Source organism: Somniosus microcephalus, unplaced genomic scaffold (genome assembly GCF_052327205.1).
Source record: "Somniosus microcephalus isolate GS21.2 unplaced genomic scaffold, FLI_Smic_1.0 unresolved_chr3, whole genome shotgun sequence".
NCBI classification, from domain to species: domain Eukaryota; kingdom Metazoa; phylum Chordata; class Chondrichthyes; order Squaliformes; family Somniosidae; genus Somniosus; species Somniosus microcephalus.
The window spans coordinates 54,284,418-54,307,810 of NW_028225181.1; the positions used below are offsets into that span (position 1 = coordinate 54,284,418).

The following is a 23,393-nucleotide window of genomic DNA, read 5'->3' on the forward strand; positions in this document are numbered from 1 at the left end:
CCACAGGAAAACAAAAATTGAAACCGAGCCACGTACGGCAGATGACCGAATGCTTGATCAAAGAGGTAGGTTTGAAGGAACGCCTTACAGGGCGATGGAAAGCTAGAGAATATTAGGGAGGGAATTTCAGAGCTTAGGGGCGAGGCAGTTGAAGGCACGGCGGTTTGTGGTAGGGCGATTGAAATCGGGGATGCTCAATAGGCCAGAATTAGATAAGTACAGATATCTGGGAGGGTGGTGGGGCTGGAAGAGATTACAGAGATAGAGTGGGAGCTAGGACATGGAAGGATTTCATAAAATAGGAAAATAGCAACAGGAGGAGTCCATTCAGCCCATCGAGCCTGTTCAATGAGATCATGGCTGACCTGTGAACTAACTCCACATACCCGTCTTTGGCCCATATCACTTAATACCTTTGGTTAACAAAAAGCTATCAATCTCTGAGTTAAAATTAACAATTGATCAAGCACCAATTGCTGTTTGTGGAAGAGAGTCCTAAACTTCTACCACACTTCTTGTGTGTTCAAGTGTTTCCTAATTTCACTTCTGAAAGTTTCTGTCTCTAATTTTTAGACTTTGCACCCAGTCTTAGAATCTCCAACCAGCGGAAATAGTTTCTCTCTATCTACCCTATCTGTTCCCCATTATACCTGGAAAAACTTGATCAGATCACCCCTTAACCATCGAAATTCTAGGAAATGCAACCCTAATTTGTGTAATCTCTCCACTTAACTTAACACTTGAAGTCCGGGTACCATTCTGGCAAACATATGCTGCACTCCCTCCAAGGCCAATATATCCTTCCTAATATGTGGGGCCCAAACATGTTCACAGTACTGCAGGTGTGGTCTAACCAGGGTTTTATACAGCTGCAGCATAACATCTGCCCCCTTGTATTCTAGTCCTCTAGGTATAAAGGCCAGTATACCATTAGCCTTTTTGATTATTTGCTTTCCTGTTCATGATATTTTAATGATCTATATACGTGGAGCCTCGACTCCCTTTGGACCGCCACTGTTTTGAGCTTTGCACCATTTAGAAAGTGCCATGTCTATCTTTTTTAGGTCCAAAGTGGATGACCTCACATTTTCCTACATCAAAATCCTTTTGCCACATTTATGGCCCATTCACTTAATCTATCAATATCCCTTGGTAGTTTTATACTTTGATGTACACTGCCCACAAGACCACCTAACTTTGTGTCATCGGCATATTTGGATATATGACATTCTATGTCATCAGCTAAGTCGTTCGTAGATATTGTGAATAGTTGAGGCCCCAAAAGAGATCCCTGCGGGACACCACTAGTCAAATCCTGCCATTTTGAGTACCTACCCATTATCACTACACTCTGTCTCCTGCCGTTCAGCCAGTTTCCTAACCAGGTCAATAATCTACCCTCAATTCCATGGGCTTCTACCTTAGCTAACAGGCTCTTATTTTGAAATGCGTTCTGGAAGTCCATATAAATAACTTGCACAGATATTCCCCTGTCCACTACTTTAGTCACCCCTTCAAAAAAATCAAGCCGGTTTGTGAGGCATGACCTACCTTTCACAAATCCATGCAGACTTTCTCTGATCAACTGAAAATGTTCGAGGTGTTCAGTCACCCTATCCTTAATCATATTCTCTACCAATTTCCCACCAACTGATGTTAGGCTAACAGGTCTATAATTCCCTGCTTTCCGTCTCTCGTCATTCTTAAATAGTGGAGTGACGTGCACAATTTTCCAATCTAAATGAACGGTTCCTGTATCGAGAGTGCTTTGGAAGATTATGGTTAGGGAATCTGCAATGTGCTCACCTACTTCCTTTAAACCCTGGGATGGAAACCATCTGATCCTAGTGATTTATCACTCTTTAAGTGCCATTATTTTCTGCTTTACTATTATTTTACTTTCTTTAATTTTATTGAGTCCCTTTCGCTGATTCAATATTATTTGCCTTGAGAATTCTGGCATGCAATCCTCTTCTTCTACTGATGCTAAGTAATTATTCAACATGTCCGTCATGTCCTTATTATCATTGATTTCAGTTTGTAAGAGGCCAACATTGTTCCTGACTACCTTCTTTTTCCCAATGTAATTGTAAAAATTCTTTGTATTGTTTTTGATATCCCTTGCAAGTTTCTTTTCATACACCCTCTTTGTAGCTTCTACTATCTGTTTTGTGACCCTTTGCTGTTCTTTGTATCTTTCCCATTCACCAGGATATGTGTTATTTTTGTATGCTTTTTATTTTAGTTTTATGCTGCCCCTTACCTCTTAAGTCGACCATGGATGTTTTTTTTTTGGCAAGTAAAGCTCTTGCCCCTCAGGGGTATAAACTGTTTCTATATCACCTTAAATTATCTTTGAACATCTCCCACTGATCTGTCGTTTTACCAATTATAACAGATTGGCCAAGTTTACTATGGACAGTCTCTGTCTCTCATCCCGTTGAAGTCGGCCGTACCTAAATCTAGAATCTTAATAACTGTATTGCATTTCTCCCTTTCAAATGCTACGTTGAACTCAATCATGCTGTGATCGCTATTGGATAAATGTTCACGTGCAGTTAGGCTGATAACTAAATCTGGCTCACTACACATTACTAAATCTAATATAGCATGTGCCACTATACCCTCTAGGACATATTGTTGTAGAAAACTATCCCGCACACACTCAATAATCGCCTGTTTATCCCAGTCTATATGAAAGTTTAAATCCCCCATTAAAACCATTCTGCCTTGTACGAAAGGCTGATATTTAGTAGACGAGAATCATATATGTATAAATTCCAGTGTAGCCATTGAACAAAAAAATTACCCATAATTACTCCTGGGTAACTAAAAAGCCAAGACTTGTTCAAAATGCAGCTTTAGACAGTAAAAAGCAGTTTTGACTAAGTTTTGATAACAAACAGCTACAGGCTGCAAGGGAAGGTCAAATCATTAAATAATATATTATAATGCTGAAGAGAACTTAGAGTTCGCTTACCAAAACTAATTGCAACGATAATTAAAAAATAATCAGTATAAGGAGATAAAATGAGAGAGATCATTGAGATAAGGTATTTATTTGGTAGATTAAAGTGAGATAGTTTTGGATACTTCAAGACTAGTGAAACAGCGCTGATATGGGCCCTTGTTATAAAGGTCTTGTACCAGGGAAGCTAGAAATGAAAGAGATAAAGTAAATTCCAATGGGGTGAAAAACTATAAACAAGATAACACTGAACATGGCAAAGTTGGTGGAAAAATACAGGAAAGGCGGGATGCTACCTTAGTCTGAGTGACAGTGGTATTTTGACCGTTAGAAGCAATTTAAAAAGGTGATTTTGTTAAAGACCATTTACGGACATAGCCAAATCAAATATTGATAAGAAAAGGGTTCAAAACATGATACTCAAAGAACAACTGTACTGCAAGAACAAAGGAACAGACTTAAGACGACGTCATCTATGTCCGAGAGGTTCCAGAGACCAAGGGCTGCGAGAAACTCGTTAGAACAATCGCCTAATGTTAAGTATTGATTACGCTGTGAGCTTAATAAATCTTGATGTATTGCTCAAACATACTGGCTGCTGCCTATTGGTGTCTTGTCCAAGAACTCAGAGATCATTAAGATCTTACAGCCTTTATTACATGCTTGTCTAATCTTCCATTTATACCAAATATCATTTCACAGCTGCTACCAGGGGTCCTATACACAACTCCCGCTACAGTCTTAAATCCATTCCTATTTCTTGATTCTACGCATAAAGGCTTCACTGCCTGGCTATCTCCTTTTATATCCTCTCTTATCATTGAATTGATTTCATCCTTAATCACTAAGGCTACTCCTCCCCCTCTACTTTTTTTCGTACCTTTCCTATAGACCTTAAAACCTGATTTATTTAGTTTCCAGTCTTGACCGTCCTGCAACCATGTCTCAGTAATGGTTACATTGTCATACCCTCCAGTTTGAATTCATGACTGCAGTTCATTCAATTTATTCCTTATACTCCGTGTGTTTGTATAAAGAACGCTTATTTGGGCCACACAACCTACACTGTCCTTCTGCTCTGTTTAACTGCCATGTTTCTTATTACTCTCTCTTGGTTTAATCACTTTATGTCTTTTAGTTTTACTTTTACCTGTATTGCCTAAAGCACAATTACTGACTGGTACTCTACATTCTTCCCTTTAGTTTCTTTTTGAACTACTATTTGTACTGCAGTTTCCACCTGAGTCTTCCTACCCAATTAGTAGTTTAAAGTCCTTGTGATCACCCTATTTATCCTTTCCGCTCGGACCCTGGTCCCAGCCCAGTTCAGGTGAAGCCCGTCCCAACGGTATGTGTGCTTCCTGTCCCAGTATTGGTACCAGTGCCCCATGAAATAGAACACCTCTTTCCCACACCACTCCTTTAGCCACGTGTTCACGTCCATCATCATCTTATCCCGACGCCAATTTGCACGTGGCTGAGGTAATAATCCAGAGATTATGACCCTAAAGGTTGTGTTCTTTAATTTACTGGAAATTTTTGAGGATGTAACTGGTAAAATAGATAAGGGAGAACCAGTGGATGTGGTGTATTTGGACTTTCAGAAGGCTTTTGATAAGGTCCCACATAGGGGATCAGCGTGCATAATTAAGGCACATGGGATTGGGGGCAAGGTATTGACTTGAATAGAGAACTGGTTGGCGGACAGAAAGCAAAGAGTTGGAATAAACGGGTCGTTTTGCGAGTGGCAGGCAGTGACTAGTGGGGTACCACAAGGATCGGTCCTAGGACCCCAGCTGTTCACAATATATATTAATGATCTGGACGAGGGAAATGGATGTAATATCTCCAAATTTGCAGACGACACAAAGCTGGGCGGGTGGGTAAGCTGCAAGGCGGATGTCGGGAAACTCCAGTACGATTTGGACAGGTTGGGTGATTGGGCAGAAACATGGCAAAGGCACTATAATGTGGAAAAATGGGAGGTTATCCACTTTGGTGGCAAAAACAGGAAGGCAGATTATTATTTGAATGGCAATAGATTGGGAGAAGGGGAAGTGCAAAGAGACCTGGGTGTCCTTGTGCACCAGTCGCTGAAGGTAAGCATGCAGGTGCAGCAGGCGGTTAAGAAGGCAAATGGTATGTTGGCCTTCGTAGCAAGAGGGTTCGTGTAAAGGAACAAGGATGTCTTGCTACAGTTGTACAGGGCCTTGGTGAGACCGCACCTTGAGTATTGTGTGCAGTTTTGATCACCTTACCTGAGGAAGGACGTTCTTGCCATGGAGGGAATGCAGCGAAGATTCAGCAAGCTGATACCTGGGATGGCAGGAATGACGTATGAGGAGAGATTGTGTCGATTGGGCTTATACTCACTGGAGTTTAGAAGATTGAGAGGGGATCTCATCGAAACCTATAAAATTCTGTCAGGTCTGGACAGACTAGATGCAGGAAGGATGTTTCTGATGGCCGGGGAGTCCAGAACCAGTGGTCATAGGCTAAGGATAAGGGGTAGCCATTTAGGACTGAAATGAGGAGGAATTTCTTCACCCAGAGAGTGGTGAACCTGTGGAATTCTCTGCCACAGTGTGTGGTGGAGGCTAGTTCATTAAATATATTCAAGAAAGAGTTGGATATATTTCTTGAGGCTAAAGGGATCAAGGGATATGGGGAAAAGGCAGGGACAGGGTACTGAATTTGGTTGATGAGCCATGATCACATTGACCGACGGAGCAGCCTCGAAGGGCCAAATGGCCTACTCCTGCTCCTATCTTCTATGTTTCTATGTTTCTATGTTTAGCTCCTAATTCCTGTTACTCACCAAATAGGACGTATTCGGCTTTGATGAGAGTTTTAAAATTGAGGCGTTGCTTAACCGGGAACCAATGTAGGTCAGCGAGCACAGGGCAGATGGGTAAACAGGACTTGGTGCAAGTTAGTACAAGGGCAGTAGAGCTTTGGATGACTTCAAGTTTGTGGAAGGTAGATCTTGGGAGGCCTGCCACGAGTGAGTTGCTTTAGATTATGAGGTGAGATTACCATCAACATCCTGGGGTAACCATTGGCCAGAAATTTAACTGGACCAGCCACACAAATACTGTGACCAACTTGAGCAGGTCAGGCGCTAGGTATTCTGCGGCGAGTGTCTCACATCCTGACTCCCCAAAGCCTTTCCACCATCTACAAGGCACAAATAAGGAGTGTGATGGAATACTCTCCACTTGCCTGGATGAGTACAGCTCCAACAACACTCAAGAAGCTCGACTCCATCCAGGACAAAGCAGCCCGCTTGATTGGCACCCCATCCACCACCTTAAACATTCACTCCCTCCACCACCGGCGTACCGTGGCTGCAGTGTGTACCATCTACAAGATGCAGTGCAGCAACTCGCCAAAGCTTCTTCGGCAGCACCTCCCAAACCCGCGACCTCTTCCACCTAGAAGGACAGGGGCAGCAGGCGCAAGGGTACACCACCACCTCCAAGTTCTCCTCCAAGTCACACACCACCCTGACTTGGAAATATATTGCCGTTCTTTCATTGTCTCTGGGACAAAATCCTGGAGCTCCCCCCCGAACAGTACTGTGGGAGTACCTTCACCACACAGACTGTGGTGGTTCAAGAAGGCGGCTCACCACCACCTTCTGAATGTCAGTTAGGAATGGGCAATAAATGCTTGCCTTGCCAACGATGCCCACATCCCAATAAACAATAAAAATATTACATAAACTAAGCTTGTATTCCCCAAAATATAGGTGATTTAATTGAACATTTTTGGATTTTTAAAGGGATTAATTAGTTAGATGGAGAGATACTTTTTCTGCTGGTGTGGGAGTGCAGGACAAAGGGAATATAATCTTAAAATCAGAGCCAGGCCATTGAGGAGAGAGGTTAGGAATCACTTCTTCTCTCAAATGTTGGTAGAAGTGTGGAACTCACTCCCACAAAATTCAGTAGACGCTCGCTGAATTGCTAATTATAAATCTGAGAGTGATAGATTTTTGCCAGCCAAGGGTATTAAAGGAAATGGAGTCAAGGAGGGTAAATGGAGTTAGGATACAGATCAACAATGATCTCACGTCACTGAACAACGGAACATGCTTGAGGGGCTGAATGGCATATTCCTGTTACCATGTTGCCACTCTCCTCGTGTTTATTTCAACAACCGATCTGATTGCAGTCTTTTGAATTTCCCTGGTGTGAAAGTCCGGATTGGAAGATATTGTAAAACAGGGCGCGCCTGGGAAATGTTCTAAATCACACACACGCACACACACACACACACACACAACACACACACATCATTATGCCTTTTAAAGCGAATCACAAAAATTATCAATTGCATGTGTAACCGGGCAACCGTTTTTTCTTTACCTTAAAGGGATTTTATTTCCTGCTTTTAAATTCGGCCCAACATGTCCATGCCAGCGTTTGTGTTCCGGAGGAGCCTCCTCCCACACAGCTTCATGTAAGATTATCATCATATCCTTCTCTTCCTTTGTACTTAACCAGTTTCCCCGTAAATGCATCTATTCCCCTCAACTACTCCATATTCTAACCACTCTCTGGGTAAAAGCATTTCAGCTGAATGCCCTATTGGATTTATTGGTTAGTATCTTATATTTATACCTCCTCGTTTTGGACTCCCAACAAATGGAAATACCGTCTCTGTGTCTAGCCTATCGAACCCATTCGTAATTTTACAGACCTCTATCAGATCAGCTCTCAGGCTTCTCGATGGTAGAGCAAAGAGATCTACACTTTTCAATGTTGCCTAATAGGTTTGAACTCTCAGTTCTTGTATCATCCTTGTGAATCTTTTTGCAACAACTCCAGTATCTCTATCCTTTTTCATAATATGGAGACCAGAACTTTGCATAGTATTTCAATTGTAGTCTAAACAAGGATCAAGGCAAGTTTAAAATATCTTCTTGATTTTCAATTCTAGGAATGAACCCGAGTGCTTTGTTTGTTTTCATGGCTTTATTAAGCTGCGTCGCTGCTTTTAATGACTTGTATATTTGTACACTTGCATCCTATTGCTCCTCTATCGCATTTACACCCTTATTTTCCAAGGAGTATGCAGCCTGCTTATTCTTCCTAGCAAAATGCACCACATCACGCTTATCTATAATGCAATTCATTTTCCAATTACACGCCGACTCTACAATTTTTTGTGATGCTTTATTTTGTCGCAATCTTCCTCAGCATTAACCCTTTCTATGAAGGAACCTTACTTACCTAACACTGTTAACCTGGTCCCGTCTCCAAAGTAAGATTCGTAGTTATTGCCCACATTACAATGCCTCGTTGCAAAAAGAAATACCATCATATCTACACCGTGCAAGAAGGGGACAACTCCAGTCGTTTAACAAAAGTTCACAGAACCATACAGCACAGAAGGAGGCCATTCAGCCCATCAGGCCTCTGCTGGCTTTTTGAAAGAGCTATCCAATTAGTCCCGCTACCAGTTTCCACTCTTTCCCCATAGCCCTGAAAATGTTTCCTTTTCAAGCATTTATTCAATTCCCCTTTTGAAAGACAATATTGAATTGTTTACACAGCACCTTTCAGGCAATGCATTCCAGTCAAAGCTAAAACCGTTCATTAAGCTAAACCTTTATCAATCACTGACTAGGCCACAGTTAGAGTATCACGTACAATTCTGCTACCACGCTGTCAAGGCCTTGGAGAGGGTGCACAGGAGGTTTACCAGAATTGTCCCAGGGATGAGGGGCTTCAGTTATGTAGAGAGGCCAGAGAAGTTGGAATTGCTCTCCTTAGAGCAGAGAAGGTTAGGGGGAGATTTACCAGAATGGTCCCTGGGATGAGTGGCTTCAGTTATGTAAAGAGACTGGAGAAGCTGGAGTTGTTCTCCTTAGAGAAGAGAGGGTTAGGGGGAGATTTACCAGACTGGTAGCAGTGATGATGGACAAGAGGTGACAGAAGATAAGACGTATTTATAATATGAAATAAACATTCATTGTATGGGTACTTTAGGACTCACCTTGAACTATTAATCTGCTACCAGCTCCAAAATGCAAAGGGTTATAATTCCCTGTACTCACCGCATTACATTGCATTGTAAAAACGGCATGACATTATCCATCTATCAGCTTGAAATGGTCCACTAGACCCAAACCAAATCTGCTGTCCATCACCCGAGTCCTACTTCTGAGACTCGAGTGCATAATCCTGGCCAACACTCCAAGTGCCAGTACTGAGAGGAAAGGGGACGTAGTGCAAGAGGGGATGGAAAGGGAGTCAGAGGCAGAAGGTAAAATAGAGACACAGACCGAGTGGGAGACAAAGAGAGAGGGGGAAGCAGAGAGTGACAGAATAGGAACGGGACGTAGAGAAAGAAGGGAGAATGATGGGGACACAGTTGGAGACATAGAATAGGAAGGCTCGTGGAGAAAGAGGGGTTAAAGCTAGGACGGAAAGTCAGACAGAATAGGAAAGGAACGTGGAGAAAGAGGGGAGAGAGATGCGGACAGAGAGAGAGAATAGGAAAGGAATGCAGAGAAAGAGGGGTAAAAGATGGGGTCAGTTAGAGACAGATATGGACAAGGAGCATAGAGAATGAGGAGCTTAAAGTCAGAGGACGAGGAAGAAGCAGAGATAAGGTTGATCTCACAAGGCTGAGGGACTTCAGTTATGTGGAGAGCCTGGAGAAGCTGTGATTGTTCACTTTACAGCAGAGAAGGTTAAGGGGACATTTAACAGTGCTGTTTAAAATCATGAATGGTTTTGATACGTTAAATAAGGAGAAACTGTTTCCAGGGGAAGAAGGGTCAGTAACCAGAGGACACAGATTTAAGGTGATTGCCAAAAGACCCAGAGGAGAAATTAGGATTTTTTTTTTACTGCAGCGAGTTGTGATCAGAAATGCACATATGGAATGGTTGGTGGAAGCACATTCGATCGTAACATTCAAAGGGGAATTGGTTACATACTTGAAAGGAAAAAAATTGCACGGCGATGGGGAAAGAGCAGGGTGTCGGGGGAATGGAACAAATTGGATAGCTCTTTCGAAGCACGATGGACCGATTAAGAACAGAAGAACATAAGAAATAGGAGCAGGAGCAGGTCATTTGTCCTTTCGAGCCTGCCCCGCCATTCAGTAAGATCTTGGCTGACCTTTTACCTCATTTAAAGAGTGTGCAGGGACAGAGGGACCTAGGAGTTAATGTGCATGGATCCTTGAAGGTGGCGGGACATATTGAGAGAGTGTTTAACAAAGCATATGCATTCTTATGCTTCATAAATAGAGTTATTGAGTACAAAAGTAGAGAAGTTATACTGAACCTTTATTAAGCGCTGGTTAGGCCGCAACTGGAGTATTGCGTCCAGTTCTGATCACCATACTTTAGGAAGGATGTGAAGGTGCAGTGGAGATTTACCAGAATGGTTCCGGGGATTGGGGGATCTTAGCTACAAGGACAGGTTGGAGAAGCTGGATTTGTTTTCATTACAGCAAAGGAGGTTGAAGGGTGATTTGATAGAGGGTTACAAGATTATGACGGGTTTGGATAGGCTAGACGGGGAAAGGCTGTTCCCCACTAATTGATGTTACAAGGCCTAGGGGACACAGATTTAAGGTTCTGGGCAAGAAATATAGGGAGAATGTGAGGAAAAACTTTTTACGCAGCGAGTGGTGATGACCTGGAATTTGCTGCCGATGGAAGTGGTGTAAGTGGTGACACTCAATGTTTTCAAGGGGAGACTGCATAGGCACTTCAGGGGAATAACCTTGCAGGGCTACGGGGATAGAGCAGGGGAATGGGACTGACAGGATTGCTCTACAGAGAGCCGGCACGGACTCGATGGGCGGAATGGCCTCCTTCTGTGCCGTTATGACCCTATGACTCTATCTGAACTTTCTTGAACTATTCCCATACCCCTTGATTTCCTTAATATTGCAAAATCGATCTTTCTCTGTCTTGAATATACTAAATGGCTGAGCTTCCATAGCTCTCTGTAGTAGAGAATTCCAAAAGTTCAGCAACCTCTGAGTGAAGACATTTCTCCTTATCCCATTTCTAAATGGCCAACCCCTTATTCGGAGACTGTGGCCCCTGATTCTAAACTCCCCAGCCAAGGGCAACCTCCTCCCTGCATCTACCCTGTCAAGCCTTGTAAGTATTTTCTATGTTTCAATGAGATCACCTCTCATTCTACAAACTCTAGAGAATGGTCTCCCTCTGTCCTGCATAATTCTATGATTATATGACTCCATAAGGCGTGGAGCTACATGAGGTGTCGATGAGAGAATCCCTCTGGTCAGACACGGTAAAAACGGAGATATTATGGTGTGTACTGGCCCCTTTCACCGCCGACTAGTCTCCAACTTACCCAGAACGGTGAGCCGGGTCCCATCTCCGAAGGTAGCTGGATCAGTGTCCACAGTGAGACAGACTTGCACTGAAACCATCTCTGTAGTTTCTCGCCCTGCGATTCAGGAAAGGGTGTCACCCGGCTAGAATGCTGTGCCAATGTGCGCTGGGACGGGAAGCCCAGCGGCCGTCTGGCCCCGCCTGTCCTGGCAGTGGAGGTGTCTGCGGCAGCGGGCAGTCTCGGTGTCGGGGGAGGGGGTGGGTACTGCCTGAGTAGTGCAGGCGGATGGGGGAGTTCTTGCACGGGTCGGGCACTGCAATGTAACACGGTGCGATACTGACTGCCCACATTATTACATCGCAGTTCATAAACACCGCGGGGGCTCCACGATTCCCGGGGGCTCAGTGTTTGACTTCCCTTCGGTGTTGCAACAAAAGCGGTGATTCCGACTCTCTCACTCACACTGAAAAGCCGAAAGTCAATCAGACATCCCAGCCGTATAAACCCACACCCGAGCCAGTAACTTTCAATGAAGCCAAGCATCCACAATCTTTTTTTCCCAACTCTCTCCTTTCCCCCGCTTCCCTCTCCTCAATCATAAATGTATATTTTACACGTCTCTGTTTATTCTCCAATCTCCGCCTTTGTCTCTCTCACTCTCTCACACACACATCTTTATTTGTCTTTCTAGCTCTCACTTTAATATGTCCTTTAAATCATTCGTTCTTTCCTTTCGCGTTATTATCCCGTTGTAATTCTCTCGTTTTGATAAACACTTTGTCTCGACCATATTTGCTTCTCCTTCTCTCTGTGAACTCCTTTCCTCCCTCTGTCTCTCTCTCTGTCTCTCTCTCTCTCGCTGTCTCTGCCTCTCCGTCTCTTTCTCCAGCTCTCTGCCTCTCTCTCTAAAACTGCCCCTCTTGCCTTTGCTCAATTTCCATTTCTCCTCTCTCTCTATCTGTCTTTTTCTGTATCTGTCTTTCTCTCACTGTCTATCGGTCTCTCAATCTTGCTCTCTCTCTGTCTCTCTCTAACTCGTTACTTCTGTCCCTTTCTTTCTCCCCTTTATCTCTCTCTCCCTTTCGCTATCTCCCTTTCTCTCTATCGCAGTCTCTCACTGTCTCTCTAGCTAGCTCTCCATCTATGCCTCTCTGTCTGTCTCTCGCTCTCACTGTTTCTCTGCCTGACTGTCTGTCTCTCTGTCTATCACTGTCTCTCTCTATCCATCCCTGTCTCTAGACATATATGTGTCTCTACCGCTTTCGCTTTCTTGCTGCCTTACCTTTTTCTCTCTGTATATCTGCCTCTTTCTCTCGCTATATATCTAACTCTTTGTCTCCCTCTTATTCTCTGTCTCTGCCCATCTCTCTTGATATCTTTGTCACAGCATCTCTCATTCTGTCTCTCTATCTCTTTCTCACTGCCCCTCTACATTTACATATTTGTCACTGTATCTCTCAGTCTCTGTCTCTCTGTCTCTCTCTCTCTCTGCCACTCTCCATTTATATATTTGTCAGAGTATCTCTCAGTCTCTGTCTCTCTGTCTCTCTATCTATCTATCTCTCTCTCTGGCCCTCTCCGTTTATATATTTGTCACTGTATCTCTCAGTCTCTGTCTCTCTCTCTCTCTGCCCCTCTACATTTACATATTTGTCAGAGTATCTCTCAGTCTCTGTCTCTGTCTCTCTCTCTGTCCCTCTCCATTTATATATTTGTCACAGTTTCTCTCCGTCTCTGTCTCTCCATCTCTCTCTTTTTCCCTCATTCATTATCTCTCTCTCTGCCCCTCTACATTCATATATTTTTCACAGTACCTCTCAGTCCCTTTCTCTCTAACTCTCTCTCTCTGCCCCTCTCCATTTATATATTTGTCACTGTATCACTCAATCGCAGTCTCTCCATCTCTCTTTGTCTCTCATTCACACTCTCTCTCTCTCTGCCAATCCATCTTTCTCTGTCATAGTCTCTCCCTCCATTTCTCTCTCTCTGCCACGCTCACTATCTGTTTCTCTCTCTCTCTCTTTTCTCTAAATCGCTCTCATTCTCTCTCTCTCTCCCATCACTCTCTATCCTTCATACCAAATTCTGATGAAGCAGTAACGCTGAGACTTCGACAACACCTCTCTCCCAAATTAAGCCAGATCTTCCAATCGCCCTTTTTGTTAAATCAAAAGTAGAATTAAGAAGGGTCCGTCGCCGCTTACCCACTCCAATTCATTTCAATATAAGTTAGCGGACTCACCTAAAACAGTCAGCCTGGTCCCGTCTCCGAAGTGCTGCTCAGCATTCACAGTGTTGAAACCCCAGACACGAACTCATGCCCGGTCACGACCGCCTCCAGCGACGGGCACGCTCCCCAAGGGGTGGGTGGGGGGTCAGCTCGGTGCTGCTCGCCAGTATCCGGGGGCCTGCGAGTCCTCGCCCGTTCCCAAGCAAACCACCGATCAGGAGAAAGTGTGAAGGGCCAATCCTCGTGATTGCTCACACGGCTGTGGGGACCTGAGAATCAAAGGGAGGAAGTTCTTGTAGCGGCGGGGGCTGCATCGCAGGCACCGTGGTTGTTGCTGTCCCCACGGTGATATGTCTAGGCTCAATAACACAAGGGCGGGAGGGAGTCTCTGCAATCTGATTCTAGCAGCTTTTCAGCTTACTGCATTTTATTCCTGATCCAATATTTCTCTCTCTCTCTTTTTCTGACTCCCTATCTAACTTTATTTCACTTTCTGTATATCCCTCCCTCGCTCTCTTTGTATCGCTCTCTCCTTTTTTCTCTATCTGTTGCTCTGTCTCTTCTTTCATTCTCTCTCTCTCTCCCTCTCTGTCGCTCTCTCTGGTCTCCCATACCTCTCTACCCATTTCCCAACTATTCATTTCTCTCTGTCTTTCCCTTTCTCTGTCTCTCCCTATCTCTCCCTGCCTCTCTTTCGGTATGTCTCTCTGCGTGTTTCCCTGTCTCTTTCTCTCTCAGCCAATCTCACTTTCTCTCTTTCTGTATTTCTTGCTCTGCATTCCCTACACCGTCTCTCTCTACCTACCTTTTGTGCTCTCTCTCTCTCTGTGTATCTCCCTTATTTTCCTACCCTCCCACAGTTTCCATAGGTATACTGTCCTTGCTGCTTTGAATCTCACTAATGCACACCTGGTTCCCTCTTGTATACGCAAAAGAGAAACCGCTCTGTGAATGAACAACACAGTGCGAGGAATGAACAACACGGTTACTTTCAATTACTGTCCGTCCGCTGCTTTCACATGGTTCATCTCTGATGCTTCCCATCCCTTCCCCGACTTCTCTGCCTCCATCTCTGGGGCTACACTATTGACAAACATTCGCTATAAGTCCAATGACTCCAACAGCTACCTGGACTGCACTGCCTCCCACCCCGCTACCTGTGAGGACTCTACTCCAATCTCCCAGTTTCTCCATCTCTGCCGCATCTGCTCCGATGATGACACCTTCCATGCTAGTGCTTCCAATATGTCTTCCTTTTTCCTCAACCAAGGATTCCCATCTACCGTGGTTGGCATGGCTCTTGACCATGTCCGTTCCATTTCCCGGAGTTATGCTCTCATCCCTTCCCCTCCCTCTGGATCGAGTTCCCCTTGTCCTCACCTTTCACCCCACCAGCCTGCAACTTCAACAGATCATCCTCCACCATTTCCACCACCTCCAGCATGATGCCACCACCAAACACACCTTCCCCTCAGCTGCCCATTTGGTATTCCTAAGAGACCACTCCCACCACGACACCCTGGTCCAATCCTGTATCACCGCCAACATCCCTTCCCCTTCGCCCGGCACATTCCCGTGCAAGCGCAGGAGATGCAACACCTGCCCTTTTACCTCCTCTCTTCCCACTGTCCAGGGCCCCAAATACTTCCTCCAGGTGAAACAGCGATTTACTTGTATTTCTTGATATTTAGTACACTGTATTCGCTGCTCACGATGCGGTTTTCTCTACACTGGGGAGACCAAACGCAGATTGGGTGATTACTTTGCGGAAAACCTCCATTCAGTCCGTAAGCGTGACCCGAGTTTACAGTCGCCTGTCACTTTAATTCTTCACTCCACTCCCACTCTGACCTCTCCATCCTCGGCCTCTTACACTGTTCCAATGAAGCTCAACTTAAGCACGAGGAATACCACCTCCTCTTTCGATTAGACACGTTACAGCCTTCTAAACTCAACATCGAGTTCAACAATTTCAGACCATAATTCTGCCACTATTTTTTTTCAGAAGGCAACTGTTGATGATTCTGCCATTGCCATTTCCACTTCATTTAAAGTCATCTTTTGCTTCTTAACATGGCCCATTACGATCTCATTTTGACTTGCATCATCATCCCTTTTGTCTCTTAATCTCTCCTGCCTTCCATCCTGTCACAGACCTTCCCCTTTTGTTCTTTCCTCGCCTCCTCCCTCTCGCTGCCCATACACTTGCTTAAAAACCTGTTACATCTCCAACGTTGTCTGACGAAGGGTCATCGACCTGAAACATTAAATCTGTTTTTCTCTCTCTACAGATGGTGCCTGACCTGCTGAGTATTTCCAGCATTTTTTGTTTTTATTTCAGATTAGCAGCATCCACAGTATTTTGCTTTTATAACTGTGTGAGGAGGAGCTTCCAGCGTGAAAGGTGCCAATGGCGGGTCCCAGGACCAAAGGGCTGTTATAGAAACATAGAAGATAGAAGCAGGAGTAGAAGTAGGCCATTCGGCCCCTCGAGCCTGCTCCGCCATTTATAAGATTATGGCTGATCATCCAAATTCAGTTCCCTGTCCCTGCTTTCTCCCCATATCCCTTGAACCCTTCAGCCTTAAGAAATATATCTAACTCCTTCTTGAATATATTTAATGAATTGGCCTCAACTGCCTTGTGTAGTAGAGAATTACACAGGTTCACCACTCACTGGGTGAAGAAGTTCCTCCTCATCTCAGAGGAAGAGACCAGGAAGCTCCAGAGCGATTTGGACAGACTGGGCGATTGGGCGGATAAATGGCAGATGCACTATAATGTGGACAAGTGCGAAGTTATCCACCTTGGGTGCAGGAACGGGAGGGCAAATTATTAGTTAAATGGCAATAGATTGGGAGAGGGGGAAGTACAGAGAGACCTGGGTGTTCTTGTACACCAGTCACTGAAGGCGAGCATGCAGGTGCAACAGGCGGTCAAGAAGGCAAACGGTATGCTGGCCTTCATAGCAAAAGGGTTAGAATACAGGAACAGGGATACCTTGCTGCAGCTGTACAGGGCACTGGTGAGACCACACCTCGAGTACTGTGTACAGTTTTGGTCGCCTCATCTGAGGAAGGATGTTCTTGCCATGGAGGGGGTGCAGCGGCGATTCACCAGGCTGATACCAGGAATGGCGGGAATGACCTATGAGGAGAGACTATGTAGTTTAGGGATGTACACACTGGAGTTTAGAAGATTGAGAGGGGACCTCATAGAAGTGTATAAAATTCTGACAGGTCTAGACAGACTGGATGCAGAAGGAATGTTTCCCTTGGCGGGTGAGAACAGAACTAGAGGACATAATTTAAGGATAAGGGCTAAACCATTTAGGACAGAGATGAGGGGGAATTTCTTCACTCAGAGAGTGGTGAACCTGTGGAACTCATTGCCACAGAGGGCAGTGTACGCCAGCTCATTAAATATATTTAAGAGGGAATTAGATATATTTCTACGGGCAAAAGGGGTTAAGGGTTACGGAGAGAAGGCGGGGACGGGATACTGAATTAAAGGATCAGCCATGATCTCATCGAATGGCGGAGCAGGCACGAAGGGCCGAATGGCCTACTCCTGCTCCTATCTTCTATGTATCTATGTATAAAAGGCTTACCCCTTATCCTTAGACTGTGACCCCTGGTTCTGGACTCCCCCGCCATCGGGAACATCCTTCCTGCATCTAGTCTCTCTAGTCCTGTTAGAATGTTATACGTTTGAATGAGATCCCCTCTCATTCTTCTAAACTCTAGCGAATATGAGCATAATCGACCCAATCTCTCCTTATTTGTAGGGTAAAGTCTCCCCCTGGTGGCGCGCTGAAGGGATGTCAGTGCTGACGAAAGGAATGAGAACAACTTGCATTTATATTGTGCCCTTAACTTATTGAATCATCCCACGGCATTTCCCAGGAGAGGAAAGCTTGACCAAAGAGGTAGGTGTAAAGGAGCGAGGAAGAGATATATTAGTCTTGGAGGTGACGCAGGGCATATTCACCAAAATGATACTGGGGCTAAACGTATTAAATTTTAAAGGCAGGTTGCATAGACTAGGCGTGCATCTAATACTCAACTAAATTATTGACCTGATTCGGAAATTGGCTGATCGGCAGTAGGATTAATGAGCAGGTACTCAAATTGGCAGGATGTGACTCGTGGTATCCCGCAGGGCTCTGTGTTTGGGCCTCAAATTTTCACAATATTTATTAATTACTTAGGTGATGGCAGAAAAAGTCATATATTCAAATTTGCCGATGACACAAAGAGAGTTGGCATTATTGGCAGTGTAAATGGAAGCATGACATTACAAACGGATGTCGACAGATTAATCAATGGGCAAAATTGTGGCAGATGAATATTAGGAGGAAAATGTGAAGTTATACACTTTGGAACTAAAAAGGATAGAGCAGGATACTTTCTAAATAGTGAAAAATCTAAAAACCGTGGGGGTCCAAAGAGACTTTGGGGTACAGGTATGTATCATTAAAATGTCATGAACAGGTACAGAAAATAATCAAAAAGGCTCGTGGAATGATGGCCGTTATATCTAGAGGACCAGAATGCAAGCCAATAGAATTTATGCTGCAGCTATAGAAAGTCCTGGTTAGACCACACCTGCAGTGCTGTGAGCAGTTCTGGGCATCTCACCTTAGGAAAGATATATTGGCCTTGGAGGGAGTGCAACGCAGGTCTACCAGAATGATACCCGGACTTCAAGGGTTAAGTTACGAGGAGAAATTACACAAATTAAGGTTGAATTTCTTGGACTATAGAAGATTAAGGGGCGATCTGATGGAAGTTTTCAGCATATTAAGGGCAACAGATAGGGCAGATAGAGAGAAAATATTTCCGCTGGTTTGGAAGTCTAGGACTTTGGGCAAAGTCTAAAAATTAGAGCCAGACCTTTCAGGAGTGAAATTAGGAAACACATCTACACACAAAAAGGCTGGTAGACGTTTGGAACTCTCTTCCACAAACGGCAATTGATGCTGGATCAGTTGTTATATTAAATCGGAGATTAATAGCTTTTTGTTAACTAAATGTATTATGGGATATAGGGCAAAGGCGGGTATATGGAGTTAGCTCGCAGATCAGCCATGGTCTCATTGAATGGCGGAACAGGCTCGAACGCCTGAATGGCCTACCCCGGTTCCTATGTTCCTAGTTTTATTATTGATTCAGATGTAGGTTTTTGGGCTTCGATCTTTAAATTTGCAGATAATACCGAGATCTGTGCGTGTGTCGGGACTGTCGGCGATGCTCTGGTGCTTCAGGTGGATCACAGATGTGCTGGGGGATTAATGGCCTCGTGACTGGCAAAAGGTGTATACTTTGGAGAAGGGCAGCTTTATGCATGTGGGCAGGGCGAATGCTCAACATACATACACCGTTCTGGGAAGCGCATTAAAGACGGTGGAGAAGGAATGAACTCTGGGCATTCTAGTCCATACATTTTAAAAGGTTCATGAACAATGCCATGATGTTATTGCTGCAGCGAATAGAGTGTTGGGGTGCATTCATAGAAAAATTGATTATTAGACAAGGTGTACTATTTTGTCCTTGTTTCAGACCTTGATCAGGCCTCATTTGGAATACTGTGCCCAGTTGTGGTCTCCTCACGTGGTGGGTGATATTGAGGTTTTTGAAAGCGTGCAGTCATGTACCACTAGATTAATTCCCGGTTTCAAATATTTTTGTGTTTATTCGTTCATGTGATGTGGGCGTCGCTGGCAAGGCCGGCAATGCCCATCCCTAATTGCCCTTGAGGCGGTGCTGGTGAGCTGCCTGCTTCTACCGCAGCGGGCAGTTCAGAGTCAACAACATTGCAGTGGGTCTAGAATCACATATTGGCCAGACCGGGTAAAGACAGAAGATTTCCTTCCCTAAAGGATATTAGATGGGTTTTAAAAACAACCCGGTAGTTTCATGGTCACCATTACTGATACTAGCTTTTTAATTCCAGTATAATTTAATTAATTGCATTTAAATTCCCCAACTGCCGGTGGTGGGATTTGAACGCACATCTCTCGGAGCATTAAGAAAAAAAGACTTGCATTTACATAGGGTTTCACGACCACCGGACGCCTCAAGGTGCTTTACAGCCAATGCAGTACTTTTGAAGTGGGGTCACTGTTGTAATGTGGGAAACGCAGCAGCAATTTGCGCACAGCAAGGTCCTACAAACAGCAATGTGATAATGACCAGATAATTTTTTTTTTGTTCCAGTAACATAACCACTATGCTACCGTCCCCGTATAAAATATCTTAGCTATCAAGATTGGATAAAAGAGCTGGGACTCTACAACTTAGAGAGGCGTAGACTTGAGAGTGATCTGAATGGGGTGTATAAGATAATGAAAAGAAAAGCTAGTGTTCCAGTTGAATTTGTTCCAATTAAATGGGTTAGGTCACAATTTTGAGTTGCATAAGTCCAGAGCTACATTAGCTTTCAGTAGATTTAGCAGAATGGTTCCGGGGATGGGGGATCTTAGCTACAAGGACAGGTTGGAGAAGCTGGATATGTTTTGATTAGAGCAAAGTAGGTTGAGCGGTGATTTGCTGGAGGTGTACAAGATTGTGATGGGTTTCGATAGGCTAAATGGGGAAAGGCTGTTCCCACTAATTTATGGTAAAAGGACTAGGGGACACAGTTTTAAGGTTTTGGACAAGCGATACAGAGGGGATGTGAGGAAAAACTTTTTTTTATGCAGCAAGTTGTGATGACCTGGAAATCGCTGCTGACGGAAGTGGTGGAAGCGGAGACACTCAATCTTTTCAAGGGGAGACTGGAGAGGCCCTTGACGGAAATAAACTTGCAGGGCTACGGGGATAGACCAGGGGAATGGGACTGACTGGATTTCTCTACAGAGTGCCGGTAGGGACTCGATGGTACGAATGGCCTCCTTCTGTGCCGTTATGACTCTATGACTCTATAATATAATTGAAAGCCAGAAGAGTCTCGAGGGGCTGAATGGACTTCTCGTCTTCCTGTGTAACAGGCTCGAGGGGCTGAATGGCCTAATCCTGTTCCTGTGTAACAGGCTAGAGATAATGAATGGCCTCTTATTATTATGTTCCTATGTAGAGAGGTTTAGGGAGGGAATCCAAAGTTTATAGCATAGATCGTAGAAGGCATAGCCACCGAAGGAAATGAGGAATGCACAGGAGATCACAATTGGAGTAGTTCAGAGAGCTAGGATATCTGCTGTTTGAAGATTATTTAGAAAACCCTCACCCCCCCCCTCTGTCATATTCCTTGTTTCACCTAATAAAGTATTTTATTCTGTAGATAGAAATGTAATAAATGGGCGAATGTACCGTTTTAGGATTATATTTCTGAAGAAAGTTCTCCACCGGAAAAGTTAACTCGGATTTTGTTTCCGGTGTTGACACAACGGCATATTTTCTCTCTTAATTTCTCTTCTTCAAGTCCTTTCCAGGGACGTGAGCACAAAGACGTTTCAGTGCAGTACTGACGGAGAGCCGCACTGTCAGAAGTGCCGTCTTTCGGATGATATGTTAAACCGAGACGTTTGCTCTCTCAGAGGGATGTGAAAGTTCCCATGACACTAAACCGATGAAGAGCAGGGGCGTTGTCCCCGGTGTCCTGGCCAATATTTAACCCTCAATTAACATCAATAAAACAAATTATCTGGTCATTATCACATTGCTATTCGTGGGAGCTTGCTGTGCGCAAATTGGCTGTTGCGTTTCCTACATTACAGCAGTGCCTACACTTCAAAAATACTTTATTTGGCTGTAAAGCGCTTTGGGACGTTCAGTGGTCGTGAAGGTCGCTATATAAATGCAAGTCTTTCTTTTCATTTCTCTCTCTTCCTCTCTGTGGGCATCAGAATCATTCGGTTTGTGTTACATTCAGGCCACCTGACCTGTGCCCATACATTTGTGAAACTGTGCACCTCCAGGAGACAAGGTCCATCGTTTCACTGTTTCATCAGAGAGAGCCACCTCACTCTATTCTCTCAGTTTCGTTCTTACCCGTCCGCCCATCCGATTCTAGATGATAGACAGATAGGGGGAGGCACAAACGAAGATAGATAGATAGATAGCTGGATAGATAGATAGATAATGAGACAGACAGATAGCCAGAGAGAGGGAGACAGACAGAACTATTTCCCACTGGTGTTTCCTGCCGCCTTTTGGGTTTTTGTTGAGCTCCTCCAACTCTCTCAGTCACTGTGAATACTCCAAGCGCAGTAATACACGGCCGATTGATTTGCCCACAGACTGGCGGACTCCAGGTAAAAGTGGGTTTCGTCGGGTCTCCTGGCGGTGAAACCGTCCACTTGACCGGAGGGAGTGACCATTTGTTTGTAGTTGGAATAGAAAAGGTTCTGAGGCTCCTGGTCAGGAAGCCACCGGTACCAGTAGAAATAGGATCCAGCTGATGCTTTTGTGTAAAAGCACTCGATGCTCACCGGTGTGCCCCGGGAACTGGATATGGAAGCGGAGCTCTGTTGGATCAGCACGGCCCCCACATCTGAAAAACAGAGAGGAGAGAGAGCTAGAAATAAATCCATGGTCAACTTGCATATAGACACCCACCCAAAAGGGGCGGCAGGGCTGACAGAGAATGAGGAATAGAGGGGCCGAGAGTGGCCACGAGTAAGGGCAGAATGGAGAGAGAGAGAGAGAGAGAGAGAGAGAGCGGGACGGACAGAGAGGGAGAGCGAATGAAATGCAGAAAGAGATAAACCTAGCGACAATCTACACATCGACAGGGGACGAGAAGGAGTACACGAGGCAAGAGCGGTAGAAAACGTAAAAGAGAGGCAGAGAGACATAGAACAAAGAGAGACACACACAAAGAGAGAGAGAGAGAGAGAGAGAGAGGGGAAATATAAATAGACAGTCAGGCAGTAAGACAGAGAGGAAGATAGAGAGAGACAGACAGACTGAGATGCAGAGACAGAGAAGGCGAGAGATAGACAGAGAGGGCGAGGGAGAGACAGAAAGAGAGAGCTAGTGAGGGAGAGACAGACAGAGATAGAGAGACAGAGAGCGAGAGACAGACAGCGAAACAGACAGGCAGAAAGAGCAAACTATAAATCGAGGGACAGAGAACCTACACCAAGTCCACGAGGCGGTTAATCTCCAAAGTAATAAATATACACGGGGTAATAACAGTGAAGATGACTGAAATCTGACAGCCCAGCTCCAGCTTACCCGTTAACACCAGCAGCACAACCCAGAGCTGAGACACAGCCATCTGTGGAGGGAGAAAGATCCGGGTGCTTATTGTGCGATGTCACTGAGCCGTTTTATTGTAGAATATCTCAAAGCTCTGAGCACTGAGTGGAATTTACTGTCCCCTCCTCTCCGATGTTAAACTTGCGGATGCGGGGGACGAATCTCTCTTCACTTGTTCATTGGCTTTCACATCGGGACTGGTAATTTCCGGGGCGGGGCTAATAAGTACCCGGATAATCCCTTTGATGGCGGAGTCTGGGGTTCTTTAAACCTGCACAACCCCGAGGTGAGTGAGGGAGTGAGTAAATGGAATTATACTACCTGCCCCTACACTTGCTTTAAAATCTGCTACATCTCCAAATATTTCCAGTTCTGACGAAGGGTCATCGAGCTGAAACGTTAATTCTCTTTCTACAGATGCTGTCTGACCTGCTGAGCATTTGCAGCATTTTATGCTTTGATTTCAGATTTCCAGCATCCGCAGTATTTAGCTTTTGTGTAGGGAGTTATACTGTTTGTCTGACTCATTCTGTATCTAAACAATGAATGAGGGGCTTTACTCTGAAGCTGACCATTGCACGAAGAGGCTTTACTCTGCATCTAACCTAGTGCTCTCATTAACCCGTGCTGCCTATATATCCAACGCGTGCTGTCCCGTA

The 23,393-nt window shown here is 44.7% G+C and overlaps 1 protein-coding gene across 1 annotated transcript in view; it reads right to left on the reverse strand.

The window, feature by feature from the left end:
* LOC147091453 (T cell receptor beta chain MC.7.G5-like) overlaps positions 1-11,503 on the reverse strand; it is a 32,515-nt gene extending 21,012 nt beyond the window's left edge. The window contains exon 1 of the mRNA XM_085976799.1: positions 11,320-11,503. Within this exon, the coding sequence (XP_085832925.1) occupies positions 11,320-11,398 (79 nt within the window). The 5' untranslated portion in view covers positions 11,399-11,503. The remainder of the gene's footprint in view (positions 1-11,319) is intronic.
* Positions 11,504-23,393: the final 11,890 nt, after the last annotated feature.